The sequence below is a fragment of the Cryptotermes secundus genome, unplaced genomic scaffold (assembly GCF_002891405.2).
Source record: "Cryptotermes secundus unplaced genomic scaffold, Csec_1.0 scaffold647, whole genome shotgun sequence".
NCBI lineage: Eukaryota > Metazoa > Arthropoda > Insecta > Blattodea > Kalotermitidae > Cryptotermes > Cryptotermes secundus.
In genome coordinates, this window is record NW_019739962.1 from 196,801 (window position 1) to 221,291 (window position 24,491).

A 24,491-nucleotide genomic window follows, 5' to 3' on the forward strand; every position below is an offset into this window, starting at 1 on the left:
AAGATTTTGGATATTGAAAGCCACATCAGGTATAGGAAATACAAGGAAGCGGCCCATATGGCATGCTCGGCCAACCCAATTAGCCAACCCAGTTTGGACTTTTCTCCCATTTGGATCCCCATTATCAGCAATGAAGTCACCAATTCACATAGAAGAGCTGTATGACGTGATATATGCTTTTATTTATTTTTATTAAGTTCTAAATTAGATAAACGTGATTTACTCCACTGTAGACGCTAGTTAGACACTATTAGTTTTTGTTACTAGTTCTCCTTTCTATTCAATGCCGTGGGGTCATGGACCTGGTTATGAGTTTAGTTTCGTGGCACAAATTTCTACAGATCTATCTATCCTGGTTCCACGCTTGTAAGTGTTTGCTACAATTTGTTATGAATATTTTTCTTATTAGCTATCATGGACTTAGCCTGGTCTCAGGTGTTTATAATCTTCATGTTTTGTGACATCGGTTTGTCCAGTGATTGAGGCTAGCTCTTTCTAACGGACCCAACTGAATAGGTGTTTTCCTTCACCTGAGGACGGAAACAGATCCAGTTTCCGAAACGTCGTGTTTTTATTTGTTATCTTAAAAAAAACCAGGACGATGGATAAAGTCCACAAACCCAACATATCAATCTTCAAGTTGCTTTAGAGATGTTGGAGGTGAGAATCTGTTCCTCGCTCTAGTCTCCAAAACTGTCCACAGTTGTTCAGTGATGTTCAGATCTGGTGATTGTGCTGGCCATGGAAGATGTTGAAGTTCACCTTCATGCCCTTGAAACCATGACTGAACAATTCCAGCTGTGTGAATGGGGACATAGTAGCCTAGAAAACTGCGTCGTTCGGTAAACGAACATCTCGTTCATGGGATGCACATAATTATTCAACTTGTCCACGTACTCCTTGCAGTATTTCGGTCATGAAAGGTAATAATTTGAACAAACGGAATACCACAATTCTGCTGCCCAAAGCCCCACAGAACCTCCCCTGTGTTTCACTGTTGCAATCGAACCAGGCATTCCGGATTGTAGGCTTCCTTGGGTGTCCAAATGTAAATTTTCAATGACGTAGGGAGGACCGTGAAGGATATCTCATCTGACCATATAGCGTGCGTGTTTCCAGTTGTCTGATATTCAGACTGTATGGTAGTCACACCGCCTGCCTCTGTGGTCTAGTGGTCAGAGTTCCTGGCTAGGGATCCAGAGGTCCGGGTGTGATTCCCGGCGCTACCAGATTTTCTGAGAACTAGTGGGTCTGGAACGGAGTCCACTCAGCCTCTTGAAGATAATTGAGGAGCTATTTGAGGGAGATAGCGGCTCCGGTCTGGAGAAACGAAATTAACGACCTTGGGGATCTATTGCGCTGACCACGCGACACCCTCTATCCGCTAAAATTGCACTAACTTGGCCGACAAGCGGCGGTCGCTCGATCGGTATAGTTCGCTTGCGGACTAAAACCACGGAGTTTCTTTTTGTTTTAACACCATTATTTACGCATATGAGCATTACTCTCAGTAATCAGATGTTCTGCCGTGGATGTCGGATCACGTCAGACAGTTTTTGTGGGGAAGGGGTCATCAAGATGAATATTAAGTTCTACTGTCATCTGTGCTGCAGTGCAGTGATTTTTCGAAACAGTCTTTCTCAATATACGATCTCTTTCTGTCAATGTTGATTTTCGCCCACTGTTCCTCTTCGCTGATGTTGTCTTCCCACGATTCGTGCATGCCGACATAACCTCAGAAACTGTCGCTCTCGATACACCTAATAATGTAGCAGTCCTTGTCACAGCTGTACGCGCATCAACGATTTGTCTTCTTACAAAATCGGACAAGTCTCCCATTTATCGATTCTTCACACTGACTGTCATTCAACACACTCACTAATGCACTTACACGAGCCCTAAAAAGTATAAACAAACAAAAGAATTTTCAGTGTTGCCAACTGAAGTTCTTTGAATGTAGCCAACTTAAACAAATTCTATTCTTCCAGTTTCTTAGTGTTTCCATTATTTTGCCCACCCTTCTGTTTATTTTTATGGTCCTCAAAGAATCTAATCTTCAGACGGGAGAAAGATTTGCTTGTCTACTATGTAGAGAAATAGACTCTGGTAACCTTGGTTTGTGCTCGGAATACGACTGTTGAATATTATGAGTCTGGAAATGTAAAGATAGCATTATTATTGTTTAATTATCTCCATATTCATAAGATTGCAGGCTGCTATATTCATCATGATATGCGTGTTTCATTTTTCTCTCCAATCTTGTTTTGAAACATTTTCCTCTCAGGAAAACACTTCGAAGCAACACGCAAAATATACAAAAGAAACACACGTATAATTTAATATACAGTTGCGTCGTTTCCACCTAATTTTAACTAAAAGTGGAATACGTTGACAATGTTAGTGAAACCCACAGGGTCAAATTGCATTGAAACCCATTTAGCAGTCTTCGAGTTGTTACATGCGCAGTAACACTCAGACGGTGACATTTTACTACGCGCTCCGGAGACTTTAGAACGCAACTAAATATGATAGCCCACAGTAGACTATACAAACATTCTATTTTGTAAAACATAATTGAAAACTAATAAAATAAATACAATTTTACACTCAGAATAATGATGGTAGGACTAAATTAATTTTTGTCGGAGAATCCATAAATTCATATCTAAATTGCTTGCTGACATGGTTCTAAAATACATTAAATTCGCACGAAATATATTAACATATATAGTTGTCTTAGACTGCATATGTCTGCATATACAGGGGAGAGTCAGTAAACAGGTCGCAAATGGAAGTAAAACAGTCATATTGGACGTAAAAGGATTTCTATGTGCATCACTAGGTAGCAGCAGAACCCAGCTTCATCACAGCCTAGGTAGCAGACGCGCATGCGCATGTCCAGATGCGGGTTTCAGTAGTGAAAATGACGACCGTGCTTGAGGAATATACTTCCGAAGAGCAGCGTCCTGTTAGGCGTTTCTGTGGGGTAAAGGGCTCAATGCAAAGGATATTTATAAAGAAATACTTCCTGTTTATGGTGGGAATTGTTTGTTAAGTAAAGCGATTCACAACTTGGTCGAGAAACGTTTCGCTGATGACGAAAAGTTTGAAACGCGGGTGCGGAAGTGGCTGAGACAACAGTCAAAAACCTATGCTTCGGGCTTCGACATACCAGTAAAACGATGGGACATGTGTCCGTGGAGGATATGTCGAGAAACAAATGTATTTCCAGTTTCGAATATCACATATTATATATTTTATATCAATTTATGACCTATTTACTGAAGTTTCCTTGTAAAAAGTACTTCATATATTCCTTCAGATGTAAGTACTTTACTGTGGATACACGAACTACCTTACATGTTTCGGCCTGTCTTTCCCATCATCAGAAATTTCGTCAATATTAATTGGAATACTGCACATAATCGCAATTCATATATCTGTATAAGGATCCTATTTCTTAAACTTTTATTCAAAGATAAAACTCTTTAGTTAATTAAAAGTTAAACTATTCATATATGAATGAATATATTGTTTTTACGTACATATTACAAGCTCTGACGGAACAAGCTACATATGCAACACTACTCAATCTAGAAGTGCGCATCATTATACCAACATTGAAAGGAAACCGCTAAGCACTAACACCTGTGTGTATTGTAGCAGGCCTCTGTGGTCTAGTGGTCAGAGTTCCTGGCGCTACCAGATTTTCTGAGAAGTAGTGGGTCTGGAACGGGGTCTACTCAGCCTCGTGAGGATAACTGAGGGGCTAGTTCAAGGAAATAGCAGTTCCGGTCTATAAAACCGAAATTAACGGCCGTGGGGATTCGTTGCGCTGACCACGCGACACACTCTATCCGCAAAAGTTGTCTTTAATATTATTCGTTGCTATCTAACAGATCTAAACAATGGCCAGGCCTTCAAAATGTTTTCACTCTCCGTTTCTTAGCAACGGATTTTAACGCTGAAACGATCACTTCATTCACTAGGAAGTTTTCTTTTCTATTCTTGTTCAATCATTTTGGAATGTCGATCCTCCAGAACTGAACCCAATTTTTAAATCTAATTGTCTCTCTCGAATTCGCTGGACTGGGATCTCCTGGTCTGAATTCTCAATTGCTTTGTACCGCCAATTGTATTCAAGATAATTCATCTGCACGGACCTTCAGAAACCACATATCACTTGATCGCTACGCACTATTGTTCTGTGACTCACCGAGCATGCGCAAGCTGCGCGGAAACAAAGAAAACACTGTTCCAGTATTGTTGACCGTGTGTGATGCTGCCGTTGTCTAGCTGTGGATTTACATATAACAGTATAATTATATTTTGTGATGGATAATTTTGTAAGCATGTATATGGCTACACATTGCACGTTGACTTTTTTAATATCTGTAGAATATTGGGACATTTGGCATTTTAACACAAAAGCGGGAAATCTTCGGCTATGGAAAATCATGTATTATGTGTTTGAAATTTATTTAGCCCGAATGTGTCAAGCCCTAGTGTGTAGAAGCTACAATCTAAATATCTATATACTGAGATCAATTATTACACATTTGAAAAGGAAACACTTTTTAACTTGGTTATGGATTCAATTTATCCGTGACCACGTTATATGACCTTAATAATCTATCCGCTATAAGCGCAAACAGCAAATTCTTTATTGTTCCTTATGGACATGAGTGTATTTTCTATGCATATAATTAAAAAATAAACAAGACCGCCTTGTTACAACAAGCGTTAATGACTATGTTATGTTTTACTTATGTTTCAAGCGCTCAACATGGGAGGAGTCCCAGAGAACCTCACAGCTGGCAGTGGTGAGCAAGATGACCACAAAATTCTTCACGACGTAGCGACCCACTTTGGCGCGGACACAAGAAGCGGTAGAGACAATAAGATCCTGACCCAATATGCTTAACAGAAGATAGTAGCCACTCAGCTGCCGTCAAGGAACATTCAGTGCTCAGAGATAGATACCAAAGTCTGTGCGTTTCTATATCTTATTTACGATTTCTGCATGAATCATCTAGGCGAATGCTCCTGAAAAATATTCTGCTGCGCTTATCTCCTCAAGAATATATTCACACGAATTCTGTGGTAAAACACTTCATTTTCTCGTGAGCAAGTCGTGTGCATTTGTGTCATAGAGCATGGGTAGTGCATTCAAAATATATTACGATAATTCCAGTAATTAAGCTCTGTACTGCAAAAGAACCTAAAGAATTGCATCATTACATTAAATGAAAGTTTCCTTTCAATAATAGTCCAAACAGTTATTCATAATTTTAAGTAACCACACAGCATTACTGTTGCAAATAGTAATCTTAGTTATATTCACAAAATATTTGAGTGCTTGGATGTCAGAAAGAAATAATAAAATCCATAAACTTATTCCGTAGGCAAAATGTCGATTTAAAGTATGATACAAAAACTGGTGAGCATATTTATTTCTGCCCCACACAGGGTAAAAAGATAATTTTTGCCTACACGACAACTTCGTCGCAGCCATGTTGAAGTACTTTCCATAAAACGCTGCTGATGAATACGATCAGCAGTTCTGCTTGCCTTTAGTAGGTTGAAATTTCCGTTACCTCTTTCTTGCTATTCGTACATTTTCTGTTATGGCTCTTCCACATTTACTTCACAAGATGCTGGAACAGCTCCGTAATACGTTGTCTTAGTACTGTACAAGTGTGTTGTGGCTTCATGTCAAGCTGTAAGTGCATTTACTTCCTCCTACTTTCTCTGTTTCGGATTATTTCCGTCTCTCTGCAGCAGGGATGTGTTCTTGTTAAAATTGTAGCAGTTCATTAAGCTGGGGTGAGTGCTGGTGTTATATTGAGACAGTTATCTCTAATTTCTTCTTCAGTGAAGACTTTAAGGTAATTTTCTGGAGTTTCTCTTCACTATAAAATTTACGCAGAATTGATTTATTTTAAGAACTGTTATACGGAAGGTTTGTGACGTCGTAAGGGATGCACATTAGCTTTCCTTCCGGAGGAAATGTTTATCCGATTCTCCATATTTAGCGTCATGTTCTAAAAGAGCTACTACTATTCATGTGTCAAAGGACATATTCTTGCATTCAGCTTAATCGCAGAAGCAACGAAGGTCTGCACAAAATACATTAAATGTTTTTATAATAATAATCTGAAATACTCCCTCCTAAAAGTATCATTATTAAAACTGATAAAAATTATTTGGTACATATAAGAGAAAGGGAAATTTCTTTTTTATCTCAACTGCATTTGTTGAACTGTCACTTCATGAAGTGGTCTTTATATAAAGTGTATCGACGTGTTGTCACAAAGTTACTCCAGACAGGAGAAGACAGATGCTTTATTGTCAACGAGGACGTTGCCTTCTATAGCAACCACGAAATGAGTAACAGAATAACTGACAATCTTCTATTATTTGCTAAGAACATGGCTCATAGGCAATAATGTTTATGGTAAATATAAGTATATGCGATTCTTCCGTTCGCTCACTTTGCTACGTGCTGCTCAAATACTGTTACCTGTTCGAAATTACGGCCAGTTTTTTTAAAGCGAAGAGGTAAACGTTTTGATACAATTACACTGTCATCAATTGGCCTATATAGCTTAAAGAGATATACCAGAAAGACAAAAAACATTTACAATTGGCACAAATAATGTTTTAATACCAATCTGTTTAAGAGTAAAATGTATCAGTTCATATAATTCTGTACGAAGCAGAGTAATGGATTATACGCTCAAGATAACGTTTAATATTTTCTAGAATATGGTTGTTTAATGATCTTGAAGAACAACATTTTTTGCTCAGATATTTCATTATCGTACGCGTTTTAAGTAAAAAGTGTGATAAATTTGTGGCAGTATTCCAGTAGACATTTGTGTCGACAAAGCACTGAAAATACTGAACTGATCAGTCAATATTTACTTAAGTGTGGGAACAAAAGCGAAATATAATTTGTGTAAGCGATAAGCTGCAGTTAATTTTTTTAAGAGTGTGATTTCGAACATACTAATTAACAGTTATGGTAAGAAAACAAAACAAAGTACGAGTGCTTGAAATAAAGAGCATAATTATAGAAGCCATTAAAGGACAAATGTTTGGTATGAAAAGGTGCATACTTATGCACCTCATTCAAATATAATAGGGACCATGTTGGGGAAAGAAGCCCATAACTTTTCGCACCAACATGGCACCTGGGATCCGGACAGCAGTACACCGCAGCGCTTGCGCCGTCGGGATAGTATGGCATTCCCAAGATGAAGCCAAGTTGCCAAGTAGCCGACAAGGCCGTGTCCACTGAGGACCTTGAACGTAACCTCTTCAAACAAGGCACTGAAGAAGACGACGATGAAGAAGAAAAGAAGAAAAAGAAAGAGACGGCTTCAAATGCTGGAAACAGCACCGCCATAGAAGTGATGCGCTTGGAGGCCGTTCTTGCAGCGCTTGTCGAGAGCAAAGTCGTGGCAATAAAGGCGGCATCGTCCAGCAAGAAATCGGCAATCAAGAACATATTACGCCCCAGGAGTCAGTCCACAACTCACGGTCTCCGCCAGCAACGTCTAACCTCCACATCCACAACAGCCTCTTCATCACACAAGGAAAGCAATCATCAAACGCATCACCACCACCGTCACAGGCACTGTCATAAGAGACAATCCGACAGTGTTTTGTTCGCGTCCGGATTCTTCTCAAAGAAACATCACAGGCACAACTGCAACCACAACCATAACCACCGCCACCATCGCCACCATCACCACCATCACATTCTTGCTGAAAATGAAGGTGACACGAATGGTCGGGTTCACATGAAAATGGACGAAGAAGCCGGATGCCGGCTGTTGCAACAGGAAACGGCATTTGGTGGGAGCATGATCACGTTGTCGCCTCCAACGGCTGGGCCATCAAGCAGCTACCAAAACGGATCACCTACCCATCAGGGCGGTTTCCACAACTACGATAGGAGAAGAGAGAAGCATCGTATTGTGACGTCCGCTTGCCCCAGCCCGACGCACAGCACACAATCGCAAGTACCTTGTCACAGTATATCGGGCATGTGTTACATATACGTAGTTGCATGTCTCAGTTCTTACAGTATGTGATTCAGAGAGACACACAACACGTACACGTACTTGCCAAACCTATAACCTGTCACCATTTCATTAGCTTAATAATCCATGAAGATTATACTTTGTGGATATCCAGTAGCAACCTAGTGACAACTGAACACTTGTCTCTGTCTGAATTACGAGAGAATGCCGAGGACAACTGTAGCGTAGTCAATAACATGGTTGCAAAGGGCATCTCCATACACTAGTTCACAACAGCATTCTTTGTGCTTACGAGTAGCTTGGTTAGAACAAGTTTGCAAAAAGCGTTTCGGTGATGCATAAATCATATTACATAAGAGCAACTTTTAACAACAAAATAGCGTCAATATCGAATTTAAATTTAAATCTGTGAGATTTGATGTTTTCACGGGGGTGACTCTGAAGAATGCCGTCTTCTGAAATGTGGCGTCATGTAGATCTTGTGTGAACCAACGTTTAGGAGGAAAGTATTACATCCATCTTCAGGGTTAAAAATCCGCGAACGAGGAAGCAGCTTGAGCAGGTGGCTGCAGACTGCGCGCGTGTGTGTGTCTGTGTGTTGGTCAGGTCCTTTCTTTTTAAGGTACTTACTCATTTCACATGTCCTACAAAGTTTATATACCAAATCTGTGTCTTTTGGTTTTACAATGAATTGTCGAAAAACAACTTTCCCTTTGAATTTCGTTCATTTCCATATGTTCTGCTGGATGGTACAATTACGAAAAATTTGAATTTAGATCGTCAAATATACATCTCCTTATCCAAAATATGTCGTAATTGGCATCTCTTCAGTCGTGTGTTTGTGGGTTCTGATTGTCTGCGAAACGTAATTATTTTAGAATCATGAGGAAACAAGCTCGCGGCATCACACTGGAGCCTTTTGTCCAGTACACTTTCCTACTAGTCGTGTGGTCTTACAGGTCCTTCATGCTTATTTTCTGGCAATGTGAAATGTCTTGCTTGGGCATCTTGCTGCATGTAGTGGTTGGTTTTTTGTACGTGTATAATAAGTCGTAGGATTAGTTACTATAGGATCCTGACGATGGTGTGTAACACACTGATATATTGGGTTTCTGGACTTTATCCATCGTCCTGGTTTTTAAGATAACAAATAAAAACACGACGTTTCGGAAACTGGATCTGTTTCCGTCCTCAGGTGAAGGAAGCCTGTTTCGAAGGTTCCACAGACTAAGGGCATGGAATTCAGGTGGAAAGTTAGATCCATGCTAGAGAAGTCTAAGTCTTCCAGACCTAACATGACCACGAAGGAACTGAAAGCCGTGAAATCTTTGAGACTTAACAAGGAAATTAGGATTCTTCGAGCAGACAAAGGCAACTGCACAGTGGTTTTGGACGAATCCGAATACAAGGATAAGTTAAACACGTTGCTAGAGTCCGGAGTTTACGAAACCTTGCCCAAAGACCCTACAGCTAAGGTAGAGAGGAAAGTACAGAAACCCCTCTCTAAATATAAAACCACTCTTCCGAACGATCTTAAACACAGGCTGACTCCATACCACAGCAAACCTCCACATCTGTATGGTCTGCCCAAGATTCACAAAGCGGGTATTCCTCTGAGGCCTATAGTAAGTTCGATTGGTTTTCCTTGCTATGCACTGGCCGGCTTTCTCCATAAGATACTCAGTCCTTTTGCTGGTAAATCCGACTCTTTCGTTAAGAATTCCGCCCACTTCGTGCAGTTATTAAAGACTGTTAACCTTCATTCTCAAGATACTCTCGTTAGCTTTGACGTTGTCAGTCTATTCACTAATGTACCAGTCGACGAGGTCCTACGTATCATTGAAAACAAGCTACACGACGATGTCACACTGGCGGAACGGTCTGTCTTGCAGGTCGGAGCCATCATGGAGCTGCTGGAAGTCTGTTTGAGAACCACCTATTTTCAGGTTGACGACAAGTTCTTCCAACAGAAAGATGGCATCGCTATGGGAAATTCTCTCTCGCCCATCGTTAGCAACATCTTCATGGAGCATTTTGAAAAACTAGCTCTTGACTCAGCTCCGTACAAACCATCGTTGTGGCTGCGATACGTGGATGACACTTTTGTAGTCTGGCCTCATGGTCCAGAGAGATTACAGACTTTCTTTGACCACCTCAACAGTTTAAGGCCTTCCATCTGCTTCACCATGGAAACTGAGTCTAACAATGCGCTCTCATTTCTGGACGTTCTGGTCATCAGGGAAAAGACGGCACTAGCCACACAGGTCTACAGGAAACCCACCCACACTGGCCAATACCTCAACTTCAATTCTAACCATCCGCCGCATGTGAAAAGAGGCTTGATAAAAAGTCTCCACGACAGAGCCTCTACCATATGCCAAGATCGACGAGATTTGGTCAGACAAATTAACAACGTGAGACACGATCTTCAGTTGAACGGTTATCCCAAAGGTTTTATTGACTCGGTCATTAATTCCAAGGGCAGTAGTCGTCCGAAGAAAGAGGAAAGCCCTCTGTGTTCTGTTTATATTCCATATGTGAAGGGTGTGTCTGAAAAGTTTAAACGGATAGGTAATCGATATAATATTAGGACCATCTTCCGTACGAAACACACACTTAGGAACTCCCTTATGAAAACTAGACCGAAAAGAGATCCGCAACAGACGGCACAGTGCGTCTATAGCATTCCCTGTGAATGTGGCAGAAGCTACATTGGCGAAACAGGCAGACCTCTGGCCGTGCGGCTCCGGGAACATAGGCATAACCTAAAAGAAGGTCTTCTAGAAAAATCTAAACTAGCCCAACATGCCTATGAAGAGGGACATAGGGTAGGCTGGGATGAAGCTAAGATTTTGGATATTGAAAGCCACATCAGGTATAGGAAATACAAGGAAGCGGCCCATATGGCATGCTCGGCCAACCCAATTAGCCAACCCAGTTTGGACTTTTCTCCCATTTGGATCCCCATTATCAGCAATGAAGTCACCAATTCACATAGAAGATCTGTATGACGTGATATATGCTTTTATTTATTTCTATTAAGTTCTAAATTAGATAAACGTGATTTACTCCATTGTTGACGCTAGTTAGACACTATTACTTTTTTGTTACTAGTTCTTCTTTCAATTCCATGCCGTGGGGTTATGGACCTGGTTATGAGTTTAGTTTCGTGGCATAAATTTCTACAGATCTATCTATCCTGGTTCCATGGTTGTATGTGTTTGCAACAATTTGTTATGAATGTTTTTCTTATTAGATCTCATGGACTTAGCCTGGTCTCAGGTGATTATAATCTTCATGTTTTGTGACATTGGTTTGTCCAGTGATTGAGGCAAGTTCTTTCTAACGGACCCAACAGAATAGGTGTTTCCCTTCTCCTTCACCTGAGGACGGAAACAGATCCAGTTTCCGAAACGTCGTGTTTTTATTTGTTATCTTAAAAACCAGGACGATGGATGAAGTCCAGAAACCCAATATATCAAGTCGTAGGATGTTCTGAAAACAAAACATGAAATAAGAACGCTGTGAATTTTCGGGAATGTTGGGATCAGCGGCCTTGTTTAACCGATTTTCTTCTCCCAGAAACTGGTGAACATCTCCGTTAGCAGAGAGAAGTTTATGACGCCACTCTAAACCTTCATCATCCTCTTCAGAACATGATGGACGCTGATGTGAGGTATCATCCAACCCTGCTTCTGAGTCAGTATCAGCATTCTATTCTGCATCATCATTCTGTATATACACTAAATCAATTAATACACGCATGCGCTTTGAAGGCCGTACCAAACTGACTGCGGATCCTAGCTCTACTGAAAAGTACTGAGCGTGGAAACAAAATGAATCACAGGCGAAAAGAACCCACCCCTGAACACAGAACTTCTAGAATCTAATAGAACATCATATTCAGTAGCGTCACTTTTTTTTCCTTGGCACTACAGCCCCAGTGGGCCTATTCACGTAGGTTCACTTACCACCTCCTAATTTCTTCTTCTCCGTTCATAATACTATCTTGCATGAATTTGAACAAAGAGCATTTCAGAGTATTACGAAACGTCACTGAGCATCATCAGGTAATTCTAATCACATGCATTACTTCAATTTCCATCTCAGTGTAGCTCTTCCACGTGTGCTTTGAGGTCTGGAAAGCAGTCATACTCTTATACTCGTAGGTGCTGAAAATGGCCAAGAAGGGAAAGAGTTCTACTGAGTAGATGCAGAGAAGCAACAGACTGTTGCACGTGATTAGGACAGCTATTTACAGGGGGAAATAATTGATTCATGGAGTGATTGCATAAAGACACAGGTGGAAGGTTGCAGAGGAAAATAAAGTACTTTGTTTGCGTTAAAATCTCACTCAGGGAGCTAAAATGGCTCCTCAAGAAGATTTGGGCTGTCGATAGAGCGGATATTAGTCGCTAGAAATGTTAGTCGAATGTCGACGTGTTCGACGTTCATTCCTTATCAATTTTAAATTATATTGAACTAATTACCCGCGCACGCCCTGCCTGTTTACATGGCAATTGCACTATTACATTTCCTCAGCTCTGCATTTAACAATATTGTCACGGGTTTTGGATTGATGATCGGATTTATTGGATTATCTAATACAGCGCGTGACTACACTTTACAGTTCACTATTACACACACACACACACTAGTGTCCACAAGCACGTTCTCATTAGTCGTTGCTTCCAACGACGGACGTTCCTCTTCCTCTGAGTTTTTGAACTATCTCGGCTTCAGCTACCAGCTTCTTTCGGCTAACTGACCGACTCTTCACTAATTGCCCTTCCTATAACATCTCGACACGGATCACACAGAAAACACCGTTCTTTCTATTGCTCTTTACGGCCTGTTGCCTAGTAACAATCGTTGTCTAGTTGCTTGTTTCGCGGTCGTTACCTAGCAACGGGTCTACATAGCACAATATCTAATATTGCATAAAAATTTTTGGTAATGTATCTCACCAACCCTTTTTTTCATGTCTGATTTTGCAATCTGGCCGCGGTCCTTAGTAATTAATTCGGCTTTGCAGCAGCAGTAGTACTTGGTTAAAAATTAAGTTCCAGGACTGCATAAATTTCAAGAAAAGCACATTTAAAATCCAACATATTTGACATGTCTAACCGTTGCTGAGAAACGAGAGGTGGAACGAGTTACCACGAAGACACACCCTTGATGAAAGGTCGGTTGCCAAGTTACGCAACAGCGGACAGGAAGTTATGCAACAGTAAGGAAAGCTGTGATTGTCTGTAACGAGCCGAGCCAAAGCGCGCTCGTTGCTACGCAGCGTTGCCCAGCAACGCCTTTATAAACACGGCGTCACGCAACAGGGGAGCCCGTGCAGCGACTGTTGCTAGGCAATCGGTAAACACGACGTCACGCAACAGTGAAAGCTATCACGTAACTGTTTTCTGTGTTGTCAGTGCGGAAGCTACATAACAGGAGTATTCGTCAGTGAGAGGGAATAACCAGTCAGTTGCAGTCTAGCATTCGCCGGAGTGAATGGCAGTGACTCCAGCAGGAGAAGTAATTGTGATACTGCCGATGGCAGTAGTTGTGAGATTGTAAATTGTGTAAATGTAAGAGCGAATGTGAAATAAATTCGCTAGATCGAGAACGGCGTGAAGTTACTTGTCGCGTGACATATACCCAACACGTGACAATATAATATTCAATGGAGAAAAAAAAATAAAGCAGACAGAAGGAAGCTTCCCTGGATGCGTTCCACTTTGTTAGCATCAGTAGATATAATAGCATTTCAAGCAATAACGCCAACGACAACAAAACAATAAATATCCCTTAAGAATATCTACCTCGGATCAAGATTACAAATCACTTTCTATTTCTAGCTCAAGTTCGGGTCCTACAAACCGGTTCGAACATTAAGACGCTTTCAAAATTGATTTTTTCCATCTATTTTTGGTTCTTCCTACTTCCCTCTGTCTTTAGGATTATTGTACAAGTATGCTGTAATTTTAGTAGTCTACTTTGTTGTACTCTTTTACGTTCAGTTTCCTCTTTATTGCATGCAATCTTTGTACGTGTATGTTCTGTCATAAAAATATCAAGTATATATTTAGTACAAAAGAGAATAATATTTATTAACTAATTACGCATATATAGTTTATAAATGAATGCATAATAAGTGAATATTTTAAGCAGAAATCTACTCGTAGTAATTGAAGTCCTAGCCTTTCTTGAAAAGAATTACTATTAATAGATTCTAAAGGGTTCTGACAATAGTGGAAAACACACAGAATCACTGGGTTTTGGACTCTTTTCCGTCTTCCGGAATTGTAGAAAATGCAAAATACGACATTTCAGAAACGTCGTGTATTGTCTTATATATTTAAAATATAAGTACAATATTAATTGTAAAACCAAAAGAAAATGACGTCCTTTAAAATTATTACACATCGAGAAAATTAGCTGAAGAATTTCGCTTCTGACTAGTATTTGGAAGTTACCTGGATCGAGTCTAAGTCGGGTCACGAACAACTCTGACTGAAGTTTCCTTTTGAATTTTTCTCTTTCCCCAGGCAAATAACGGGATAGGACCTCATTTAGACCACGCCAGTTTCTTCCTTGTCACTTCAAATTCGTGATTCAATTATCCTTTTACTGTATTCACAGGCTCGGAGATACTAAATAAATGTCAAAATAAATACACAGTAAAATAAATAAGAATATACGAAGAAAATAAATCTCAAAACGAAATTATTGTAATATAATATGACAGCATTCCAATAGACAACTCAACAATTCAAAGCAATTAAAAAATATATATTAATGACGCATTAGAGCCTCCCTTTTGAATTCTGCCAATTCTGAATTTTTAGCCATGATGAAAGTACTTACTCATGGAGCTGAGAACTTCTAGAGGAGCCGCCAATTCTGCAGCTACTCAAGAATTTCCCAGCATTTTATGGAACCCGAAGGTTTACTACCGTGTACACAAGAGCCATCCACTGGTCCCTATTCTGAGCCAGATTAATCCAATCCATATCATCCCATTCTATCTCTCTAAGATCCATTTTATTATTGTACACCCACCTACGCCTTGGTGTTCCCAGTGGCTCTTTCCTTCTGGCTTTCCCACCAATATATTCTACGCATTCCTCGTCTCACCCATTCGTGCTATATGCCCTGCCTACCTCATCCTCCTTGACTTGATCATTCTAATTATACTTGGAGAAGAGTACAAGTTATGAAGATCCTCATTATGCAGCTTTCTCCAAACTCCTGTCACTTCATACCTCTTCTGTCCAAATATTCTCCTCAACACACTGTTCTCAAACACTCTCAGTCCATGTTCCTTCCTTAAGGATAGAGACAAAATTTCACACCCATACAGAACCACAGGCAAAATTATAGTTTTTTATATTCCAATTTTTGTTTTTGGACAGCAGACTAGAAGGCAAAAGGTTATGGACTGAATGGTAGCAAGCATTACCCGAGTTCAATCTCCTCTTAATTTCCTCCTGAATCATGTTTTGATTTGTTATCGTCGTTCCCAAATACCTGAACTGTGCCACATTTTCAAAACATCTGTTTCCTACTTTTATGTCATGATTTTGCCCTGCATTTTGTTGACGAGACAGCAACATATACTTAGTTTTCTCTGTATTTTCTTCTGGAACAACATTAATTAAATTAAATTAAAGTTGAGAGTACCTTGCATTATTTTACGACAGAAAGAATCGCTAGTTTACTGATATCCCTTTATTTGTTATTTTCAGATACAGTGCAAATAGTTTTCTTGATTTAAACGACTAAGTTTTAAGAGAAAGAGCTTCTAGCGAAATTATGATTTATGAAGAGTTGCGAAAGGAAGCAGTTGTGTCAGTGTTGGGATATGAGTAAGGTGGTTCTGAGGAAAGCTACTAAATACTACAATTGGCGCAGTTGATGTCAGTATACTCGTATGAATTATGTTCCTTAGACAATGGAATCATATAAGACAAAAGTCAGTTTTTTCGTTGCCTCTTGAGATACATATAGGGAGGAGCTACGTTTATGTCCCAGTTTTTTACATCTGCTGTAGAACAAGCACCCATAATAGAACTGCTATGAAACATGACACAACAATAAAATAATAAAGGAGACTCGTAACAACGGAGTAATTTCGGCTTTCAGGGCTTCGTTGCATCTTATGTTGAGGTTATTCCAACATTTCAGGTTACTCTGTGGTCGCGATCTTCAGGACAAATATGGTGGCACTGGCACTGGCTCCGTCAGCGGGTCGAGTCCTGTGCTGCCTGTTTATTAGGGCGAGGTGTGTTTTTCGCAATTTGATATCTTTTCACTGTAGAGCGGAGGGTTCCAGATGCAGTGTAGTGTTGTGTGTGCTGCACGTAGAGCGTGTCTTCTTACGACGAGATAGTGACAGAGGCAAAGAGTATGTTTCAGGTATCCCACTCAAAGTTCCGGTTCATCAGAGAAGCCATTCAAGTAGTCACAAAACCATACAATTTCAACCTGAAGACATTGAAAACGAGTAAAGTCTGTCTCCATGTTTCGTCCATGTATATATGTATGTGTGTAAGAAGCTGGGCCATAAAATCCGGCCCTCATACTGCGACCTTCAATGATCTGTTGTGCTTCCCTTCGGATTAACCCTTCATTAATCCCACACTTCGAATGAAATGTAGGGCTTTACTTATGGGGGCGTCATAAAAGTCATTTGGTTCCCTGAAGAACTGACCCAGATGAAATCTTAAGTTAGCTTTGGCCTCACAATCGCATAGGTTATGCGTGGCTGTTTCGTCTTCTTGTAGGCACCTTTCACAGGTTGGGTCATCTGTTTCGTCCATGCTCTCTGTTTAAAGACGTAAAACTGGCCTAGCATTGCGACCTTCAATGGTCTATTATGCTTTTAAAGACATGAGAATAAAGTGGGATGCACCGGACCGCATTATACTTCCTCTTCAATCACACTGAAGATGACTACTGATATGTATGCCGAAATGCTGGAAAACTTCAACACGCAATGTGGACAAACGCGGAGAAGTCTAAATTACACATCCCATACAGGTCGTGAGAACCTAATGATAAACATAATGTGACTTGTCGAAAATGTTAAGTGTAAGATGTTTTGATTACATTTCCGAGGTTGCTGTGGGAGTTCCCCGCATGTCATGTTGGGTTCCCTGATAATTTTGATTCTTTTAATAAAATAATGCCTAAAATCGTTGTTCTCATAGCAGCAAACAATTCTTTTACACTTTGTATACATTATGAATTTACTTACATTCATGCTGGTGAATGAAGAGACAAAATTTGGTTAGACTTTGAGAAATAATTGCATAGGAAACTAACGATTTTCGCGCCAGTATTTTCTAACATTTCCCCCCTACAAATTAAGGCAACAGTTGAATGCGAAACCATTTCTAATATCATGAATTCCAGCGAATTTATCAGCTCAATATTATGAGTGACCGCAAAAAGACGGCCGATCGCCAAGTGAAATGAATTTTCAAGGATCACCGCTAATTAATGTTGGGACAGAAGAACTGAACGGCATCCGGATGTGGCAAAACGTGCAGTTCATGATCACCTGCCTTAGCTTCAATGTAGGCCTGAATGTGTAAAACAGGATCTTCACATGACATTTGGACAGAAACAAAACAGGAGTTGTCCAGTGATTGTGATTAGCTCTTTCTAATTGACCAAACTGTGTACGTATCTTCCTTCCTCACCTGAAGACGGAAACAGATCCAGTTTCCGAAACATTGTGTTTTCTATTTCCTGGAATTCCGGACGATAAGAGCCCAAAAACCCAGTAATCCTATGTGTTATTCACCATCGTCAGAACCGTTTAGAATCTACTAGAAACTAAAGCCTGGTACAGACTGAACGCAAGGTCCCATTGGGGCACCAGCACCGCTCCTAAAGTTAATCAAATTTTCGAAGAAAATAAACAAATGCGTTCTTGTCATTAAAATTAGAAAATTAATCTGTTTCCGATAAGCAGTTCCACCGCATTCAATGTACTTTCTATCAGCATTATTTTCTTGAAATACGTTTGTAAAACGTTGTGCATTATAGTCACCGCACAGTGAAGCTCAAATCCAACAATCATACCACATGTGCGTTTTCATGCAATATTTAACTTAGTAGCAGAAACTTTGGCACTGTCTCTTGCTGATTTGTATAATTATGTCAGTATTTACCGGCCATTTATTTACCTTACTTTATAAGCAATATTCCTCATGGTCCGTCAGGTGGAGCACAGGACCAGAGGGTTAAGGTCTTCTCTGGTACTACAAAAATTACTCTGCGATCAAATTATTTTGGGAAACGTTAATTTAAATTTATTTTAACATAAAGAAATATTTCTTTAAAAAATGTAGTCCTTTGATAATACAATGAGGGTCCTTCTGTTTTATCAGACCAGAAATTAAGCATTATAACCGAATTTTCTATGAATGAATTGTTCCTTCAGTTCCACTCTTAGTTGATTTAAATTTATTGTAATGAACTTAAGGACTATGTGTCAACCGCAAATCGCTGTCCGTAGCCGAAGTATCATATTAGACACACACAATTCCTGGTTTTGATATTTACAAATAAAACTGGAGCGACCAATTCGATTGGATTATTGTCTGAAAATCTCTATATTGTACATTAATTCAACAGTTTTTAAAATTAATAGTCTCCAGTACAAGAATAATAGCTCAAAGAAATATATTAAAACAGAACATTCTATTAAGAGAACTGTGTATTCAGGAAAGGCAGGTATCAAATAGAAAATAATTTAACGTTTACAGTGACATTTTACTTTCACAGATACACTTCTCAAGAGATAAATTACTTTAAATGTTAAATTTATAAGAACAATACAGTGCAGATTTTGCCATGTCACATTGTTCTGATGTGGAACGTCACACACTCTGGCTGTTTGTCAGAAAGATCCTGGTAACTCGCTGCAAGGAAGCCGACTATATCGCCATCAATATGGAGAGAGCCGAGGACGAGGAGGAGGACACGGAATACCATTTGAACGGACTGATGGATACTGAAGACGTCGGGGCTGGGAGAGCGTCTCTACAAGACGCTCATAGGAACCCTAAACGTAAGAGGAGAAGAAAGAAGAAGGCTGACGCTGAGGGAAGAGTGCGTCGGGGTGCAAGTGGGGGAGGGCTGGACCCCGAGGATCTGCCGAAACGAGCCCGCTGGACCATCATCGCGACAGCGTGCCTCCTGCTTCTCATGAGTGTGCTACTTGTCGGCGTCACTCTCCGCATGGCTCCCATTATTGACGAGATGGGTGAGTCTGATTACTATTATTTTGTTGTGTAGATCTTTGTAACGTGTTCACCATTTGTGAAGGGAAGCCTACATCGTTCTGCTTCTTTGGATATGAACACATTCACACGGTGTTCTATTCTGCGCCAAAAGATTCGGTACTCGCGGTTTGAAGAGCACTCTTTTATTTCAGTTCTGCTGCTATGTTCTACGCTTTCCGGCAACTCTCACTTCTCCAGCACGCAGAGCATTTCAAGTCCTGCTCCACAAAAATCCAGTTGTATGAGGGATTATACATTACTTTTCTTTCAGAATAGTTCCACAATTTTTTATCAGTATTTATTACGTGAAAATATCTTCATGTTTTCTTTGCACATTTAGGATACATTTATATTAAATACAATTTAACACAGTCCCTTTTCAAGCAGAAATATTACGGCATTAGCTCACGTGACCTTTACACTAATTCTTATGTGGTACAGAGAGATCTCAGACGAGATACTGTCCTATGTGCTTAATAAGGATGTCCTTCTGATGTCGATGATTCAATTGAGTTGAGGCGAGTATGAACAGGATGTTTAACAGGATGGAATCTGATGTCTTTGAAATTTAACACTTAACGCTCACTGGTACAGTAGTACTTCATTTTAAATTCTATTAAATGTAAACCACCGCTACACAACCCCTTCACTTGGGATTAGCCACTAGCCTACTGACTTTTTCGTGCTTTTCAAAATTTCCACGGACCTTCAGGGTACCCCCTTCCCGCATATGTTGGCTAATGTTGGGGTGGCATAGTAGCGCAAGTCTATACTAAGACTGGGTTACATTTTCGGTTAGGAGGATGTTTTGGGGACACGATTTCTGAGATATTACATATGCCATTCTCAGCTCTGCAGAGGGTAAGTGCAGTGCCGATAGCCAGGTACACATTCTTTTGCATTGCTTTTCTGCGCTTCATGATGGGAGACCAGGGGGAGACACAACATCTGCGTATGTACCTATAACCTGTCCCCTGATCGAGTGCAACAGACAGAAAGCACGGCGATATCAGAAGCCTAGAAGAAAGGAAAGACCTTAATAAAAATACAAATAAATAAGAATGGTTCGATCAAAGAAAGTGAAATTAAAATTAGTCTATTCCGAGAACATATGTTGAAATATTAATTGCGAGTCTTGAAGAATTCCGCCTACATCTAAAGGTTTCCCTGCAGCAGAATTCTGACATAGGGTCAGCATATTTCCCCGATAATTTTAATTCGTATATTGTTAGACCTCTAGTATGCGTGGCGAACTTCTGAAACTTTGTTGCTTCAATGCAAAACAGTTCATCGTCGCATGAAATCAGTGACGCACAAGAAGCAGCGGCAGCGAGGCAGCGAGACAGTGTCAGTGCGCCCGGCTGTGGCGAACAGGCAGAACGTGATGTGATGATACAGCACAAGTATCGATTATGCCACTCATTCCGACAAATAGCTGCTCCAGGTGACAGCGATGCGTGCGCTGCCTGATACATTAGCCGCTGTTAATTACGGCTTCTCTTTGTTCATAGGCTTCCGTGCTACGGTGTGTAACTCTTTCATTGGTCCTCAGAGAGGAACGAGAAAACATTCATATTGTACGATTTAACAAGACGATATGCTAACAAACTCATGGAAATAATCTCTTCTTGAGAAGGAAGCTTCGTTATGAATTCGCCTATACTAGGTTCAGTAATGGGTTTAAAGGATTCTGGATTCTACCCTGCACCAGTCTACAGAGTCGCATCTCATTTCTCAAACATCCATTTTAATATTATCCTTTCGTCCATACTACGATCCCTCTTAGATGGTCTCCCTACGCTTTCCGACTGAAATTTTGAATGAATTTCTGATCTTCAAACATGCCGCATGTCCCGTCTTTCCCGATCTCCTTGGTATGAACACCTTAATGCGAGTAATGTTTGGTGAAGGGTACAAATTTTTCGGCTCAAAAATTTGCAGTTTTCTTCAGAATATAAAGTGGATGGTCAAAGAATTGCTAGATAACGATTCAGTAAACGCGATCAACGTGCAACAATGGAAAATGTGTCTCAGTGGGCGAATGTTATTTCTCGTTGCTGGGCAACAGCGCACCAATGAGGGCTTTGCCTAAGGTTTTCTTGGGGCGTGTTGTAGGTCTGTCCTCCTCTTCCCAGAGGTGACAACTGTCTTGAGCTCTCCCTTCTTTCTCAGATACAGCGGCCGCTTGCCGCCTCGGTTCTTTGTTGCCTTTTTTCCTTCATGGCGCGTCCGTAAATCCTTACTGAGCGGCCCACAAATACACTGAGAGCATGATGTTTAATATATATTATAAAAAGCCCAAAGAACAAATCTGATACCGCATTTTAAAAGTCAACGTCCCACGCTCTTCATCAACTAAAGAATTTTTTTTTCTAATTCATGGGTTCCGAGTCTCCACGTATTCGTCTACTTTGATCTCTTTGCCGTTCTGGAGTGACTGTTGGTTTGCAGACATGTGAACCACATCGGAACAGCCGCAACCGTGCAGCTGGGCATTGTTCAGGTTGTTTTGCGGGGTCAGAGTCTCGCCTTGCAATTTCATTGCTCTCATCTCTGCAGTAGCTACTGCAGTCACCCAAATCTGAACCCGTTATTCGGTGCTCTTAATTAAAGTCCCCATACCACTGTCCCTTACCGGAAACCCTAATTGCTTTAGTGACTATGTGACCTCTATTAGAAGCGCAATGGACGCTGTTTGTTCATTGATGTACCCAAACTACTGCGTCACCTGAAACCGTGACTGGATGGCAAAGTAGAGCCCTGTAATCCGACTGCCATTCGCAAGTTTGCTGCAATGTCTCAAGAACCACAAAGTTCTTTTTTATTAATTTAGATCGGTGAGGTTTCGTTTGGGATTGCTGAATTCCTATACTTTGTTTATCGTCTAGCATTCTGAAGGACCGCTACTGCTTTCGTCTCGGAAACTGGCTCTGCTTCTGTCCCCAAAGGAAGGCTGGCGAGTTTGCAAGATATAATCTCTATAGCTTCACCACGAACTGTCCGTTTCTAACTGATCCAGATGGGTAATATCTCCCCGCCCCGAAACGTTTAAAAGCTGTGTTATTTCTAATTACCAGATAATGGACAGGGTCCCGAAACTCAGTAATCCCGAGTGTAATAAGCCATCGTCAGAATCCTTTAGATAGGGACTACGATAACCATCGCAGCGAAGGAGAAATTTATTGGGCAATATGATGTAATGTGTACACAGACATCGGATGGCTGGTGTAGATAGGATTAAGGAAATATGTAGTAAGATAGAGAAGAATGCTGACGCAGCGGGCAAATAATTTGCATTTCCTGGTGAGTACGTTCCATGTTATGTGGGTCTCTTGTCACTTCGACATGGCGCTTCCTCAGGTTGTGGATGGAGGAGACGGACTCCAAATATGGAGGGTATTTGCTGATATACTGAAAAGCAGTTGCGGACAGCTGGTAAGGGCTGGTCCTCCAGCTTGGAGGTTGGGCGTGGGGATAACAAATTCACCGTAGGCATTAGCTTGTTACGAAATGTCACAAAATGCCTCGTACCTGCACAGATTCTTTGCATAAACGACTAATGATAAAGTTAAGGCAGATGGGATGGGCAGGGGATGTAGCACGAATGGGGCGAAGAATGAATATAGGATTTTGGTGGGAAGCCAGAAGGAAAGAGGTTGTTAGGAATACCAAGGCGGAAGTGGGTTGACAAAGTTAAAATGGACCTTAAGGAGATGGAATGGGATAGTATGGACTGCATCGATCTGACTCAGGACTGGTACCAGTGGACTCTTGTGAACACGGTAATGAACATTCAGGTTCCATAAAATGTTGGGAAGTTCGGTTGCATAATTTGAGGCTTCTCAAGAAGGGCTCAACTCCATGAACTTAGTTATTTAGCGCTTCGCCTCAATTGCTATTTATTTAAAGGCGGATTTTCATCCTGGAGTGACTGGTACTGAAATATTTTGCTTCTGACTAGCGGTTCCTTTCAGATTCCTGTTATGAAAATGCTCTGTTAGAAACTCGGCCAAAACACCCACCCGGTTTTTATGATTGAGAATTTCCATGCTTTTCCTTAGTTCCTCCAAGAAAATAGCGTAATAGTGATACCTGAAGCCCACGATCATATCCTCCTAATGTGTCTGTCATCCTGCCATCCGAGACTATATAGCGTAGTCCAGTGACTTGACGCGGTTGCTCCCTTCCGATCATGGGGCTGATGTGAAGCTCTTCCATTTTGGTCTGTCATTTTCCAGCCTCCCCATCTCTCTCCAGGTCTTTCCTTCTTCCCGGTCCTTATATTCCACAGACCAATTCTCGTCCAAAGATTATCAACAGTTTATCTGGCCGTAACTTCACTTCAGTTTATTTCATAATGATGATAATGATGATGATGATGACGATGATGATGATAATAATAATAATAATAATTTTTCATCTGCACCACATATATCTTATGATGTCGAGGTTGTTGTTCTTCATTTGATCATTTGCGGACGGTAGGACTCCTTGGACAAGTGATGAGCCCGTCGCCAGGTCTCTACCTAAACACAGGACAACATAAACACAGAATAGATGCATTCACACATCAAATATCCATGCTCTGAGTGGGATTCGAACCCACGATCCCGGCGTCCGAGTGAGCGAAGACAGTTCATGCCTCAGACCGCTCGGCTACCGTGACCGACAATAGTAATAACAATTTAAGGCATGCAGATCATTACCCTACAGCAACCGATCTTGGTGAAGGGGTTGCCATCTTAACCTTCAAGCAGGCTGATTTTTCTGTTGGGGTTATCTCTCTCGGCCTTCGAAGGCCCCCCTCCCTCACAAGGCAGTGGTTTCACTCTTCATTATCACCCAGCAAGAACGTGGTGCCTCTTCTGCCAACTTCGCCTTACCGCAGGTCTCCTTCTACGCCGTAGTTGCCATTGTGGTGTTCGCCGCAACCCTGGCTAGGAATTCTCCACAAGGCACTCTCGGCCGGGCCAGTGACACTCCGCTATCATTCCCCAATTTGTCCTGGCCTCCCGGAAATGGGCACAGGTTTTGGCTTTCACTAGACGTTCACAGCCCTTGCCTCCGTGTTTGAGCGAACTTAAATGAACCCTTTGCACTCATATCTATATTACACTTCGTGAACAAATCATCAGTAATCATTTTACTC

General features: G+C 40.9%; 2 protein-coding genes across 2 annotated transcripts in view; both read left to right on the forward strand.

Annotated features, from left to right (window-relative positions):
• LOC111872201 overlaps positions 1 to 8,020 on the forward strand; it is a 197,699-nt gene extending 189,679 nt beyond the window's left edge. The window contains exon 6 of the mRNA XM_033754588.1: positions 4,779 to 8,020. Within this exon, the coding sequence (XP_033610479.1) occupies positions 4,779 to 4,924 (146 nt within the window). The 3' untranslated portion in view covers positions 4,925 to 8,020. The remainder of the gene's footprint in view (positions 1 to 4,778) is intronic.
• Positions 8,021 to 18,967: 10,947 nt separating this feature from the next.
• LOC111872198 overlaps positions 18,968 to 24,491 on the forward strand; it is a 150,106-nt gene continuing 144,582 nt past the window's right edge. Inside the window, exon 1 of the mRNA XM_033754592.1 lies at positions 18,968 to 19,323. Coding sequence (XP_033610483.1) covers positions 19,011 to 19,323 — 313 coding nt within the window. The 5' untranslated portion in view covers positions 18,968 to 19,010. The remainder of the gene's footprint in view (positions 19,324 to 24,491) is intronic.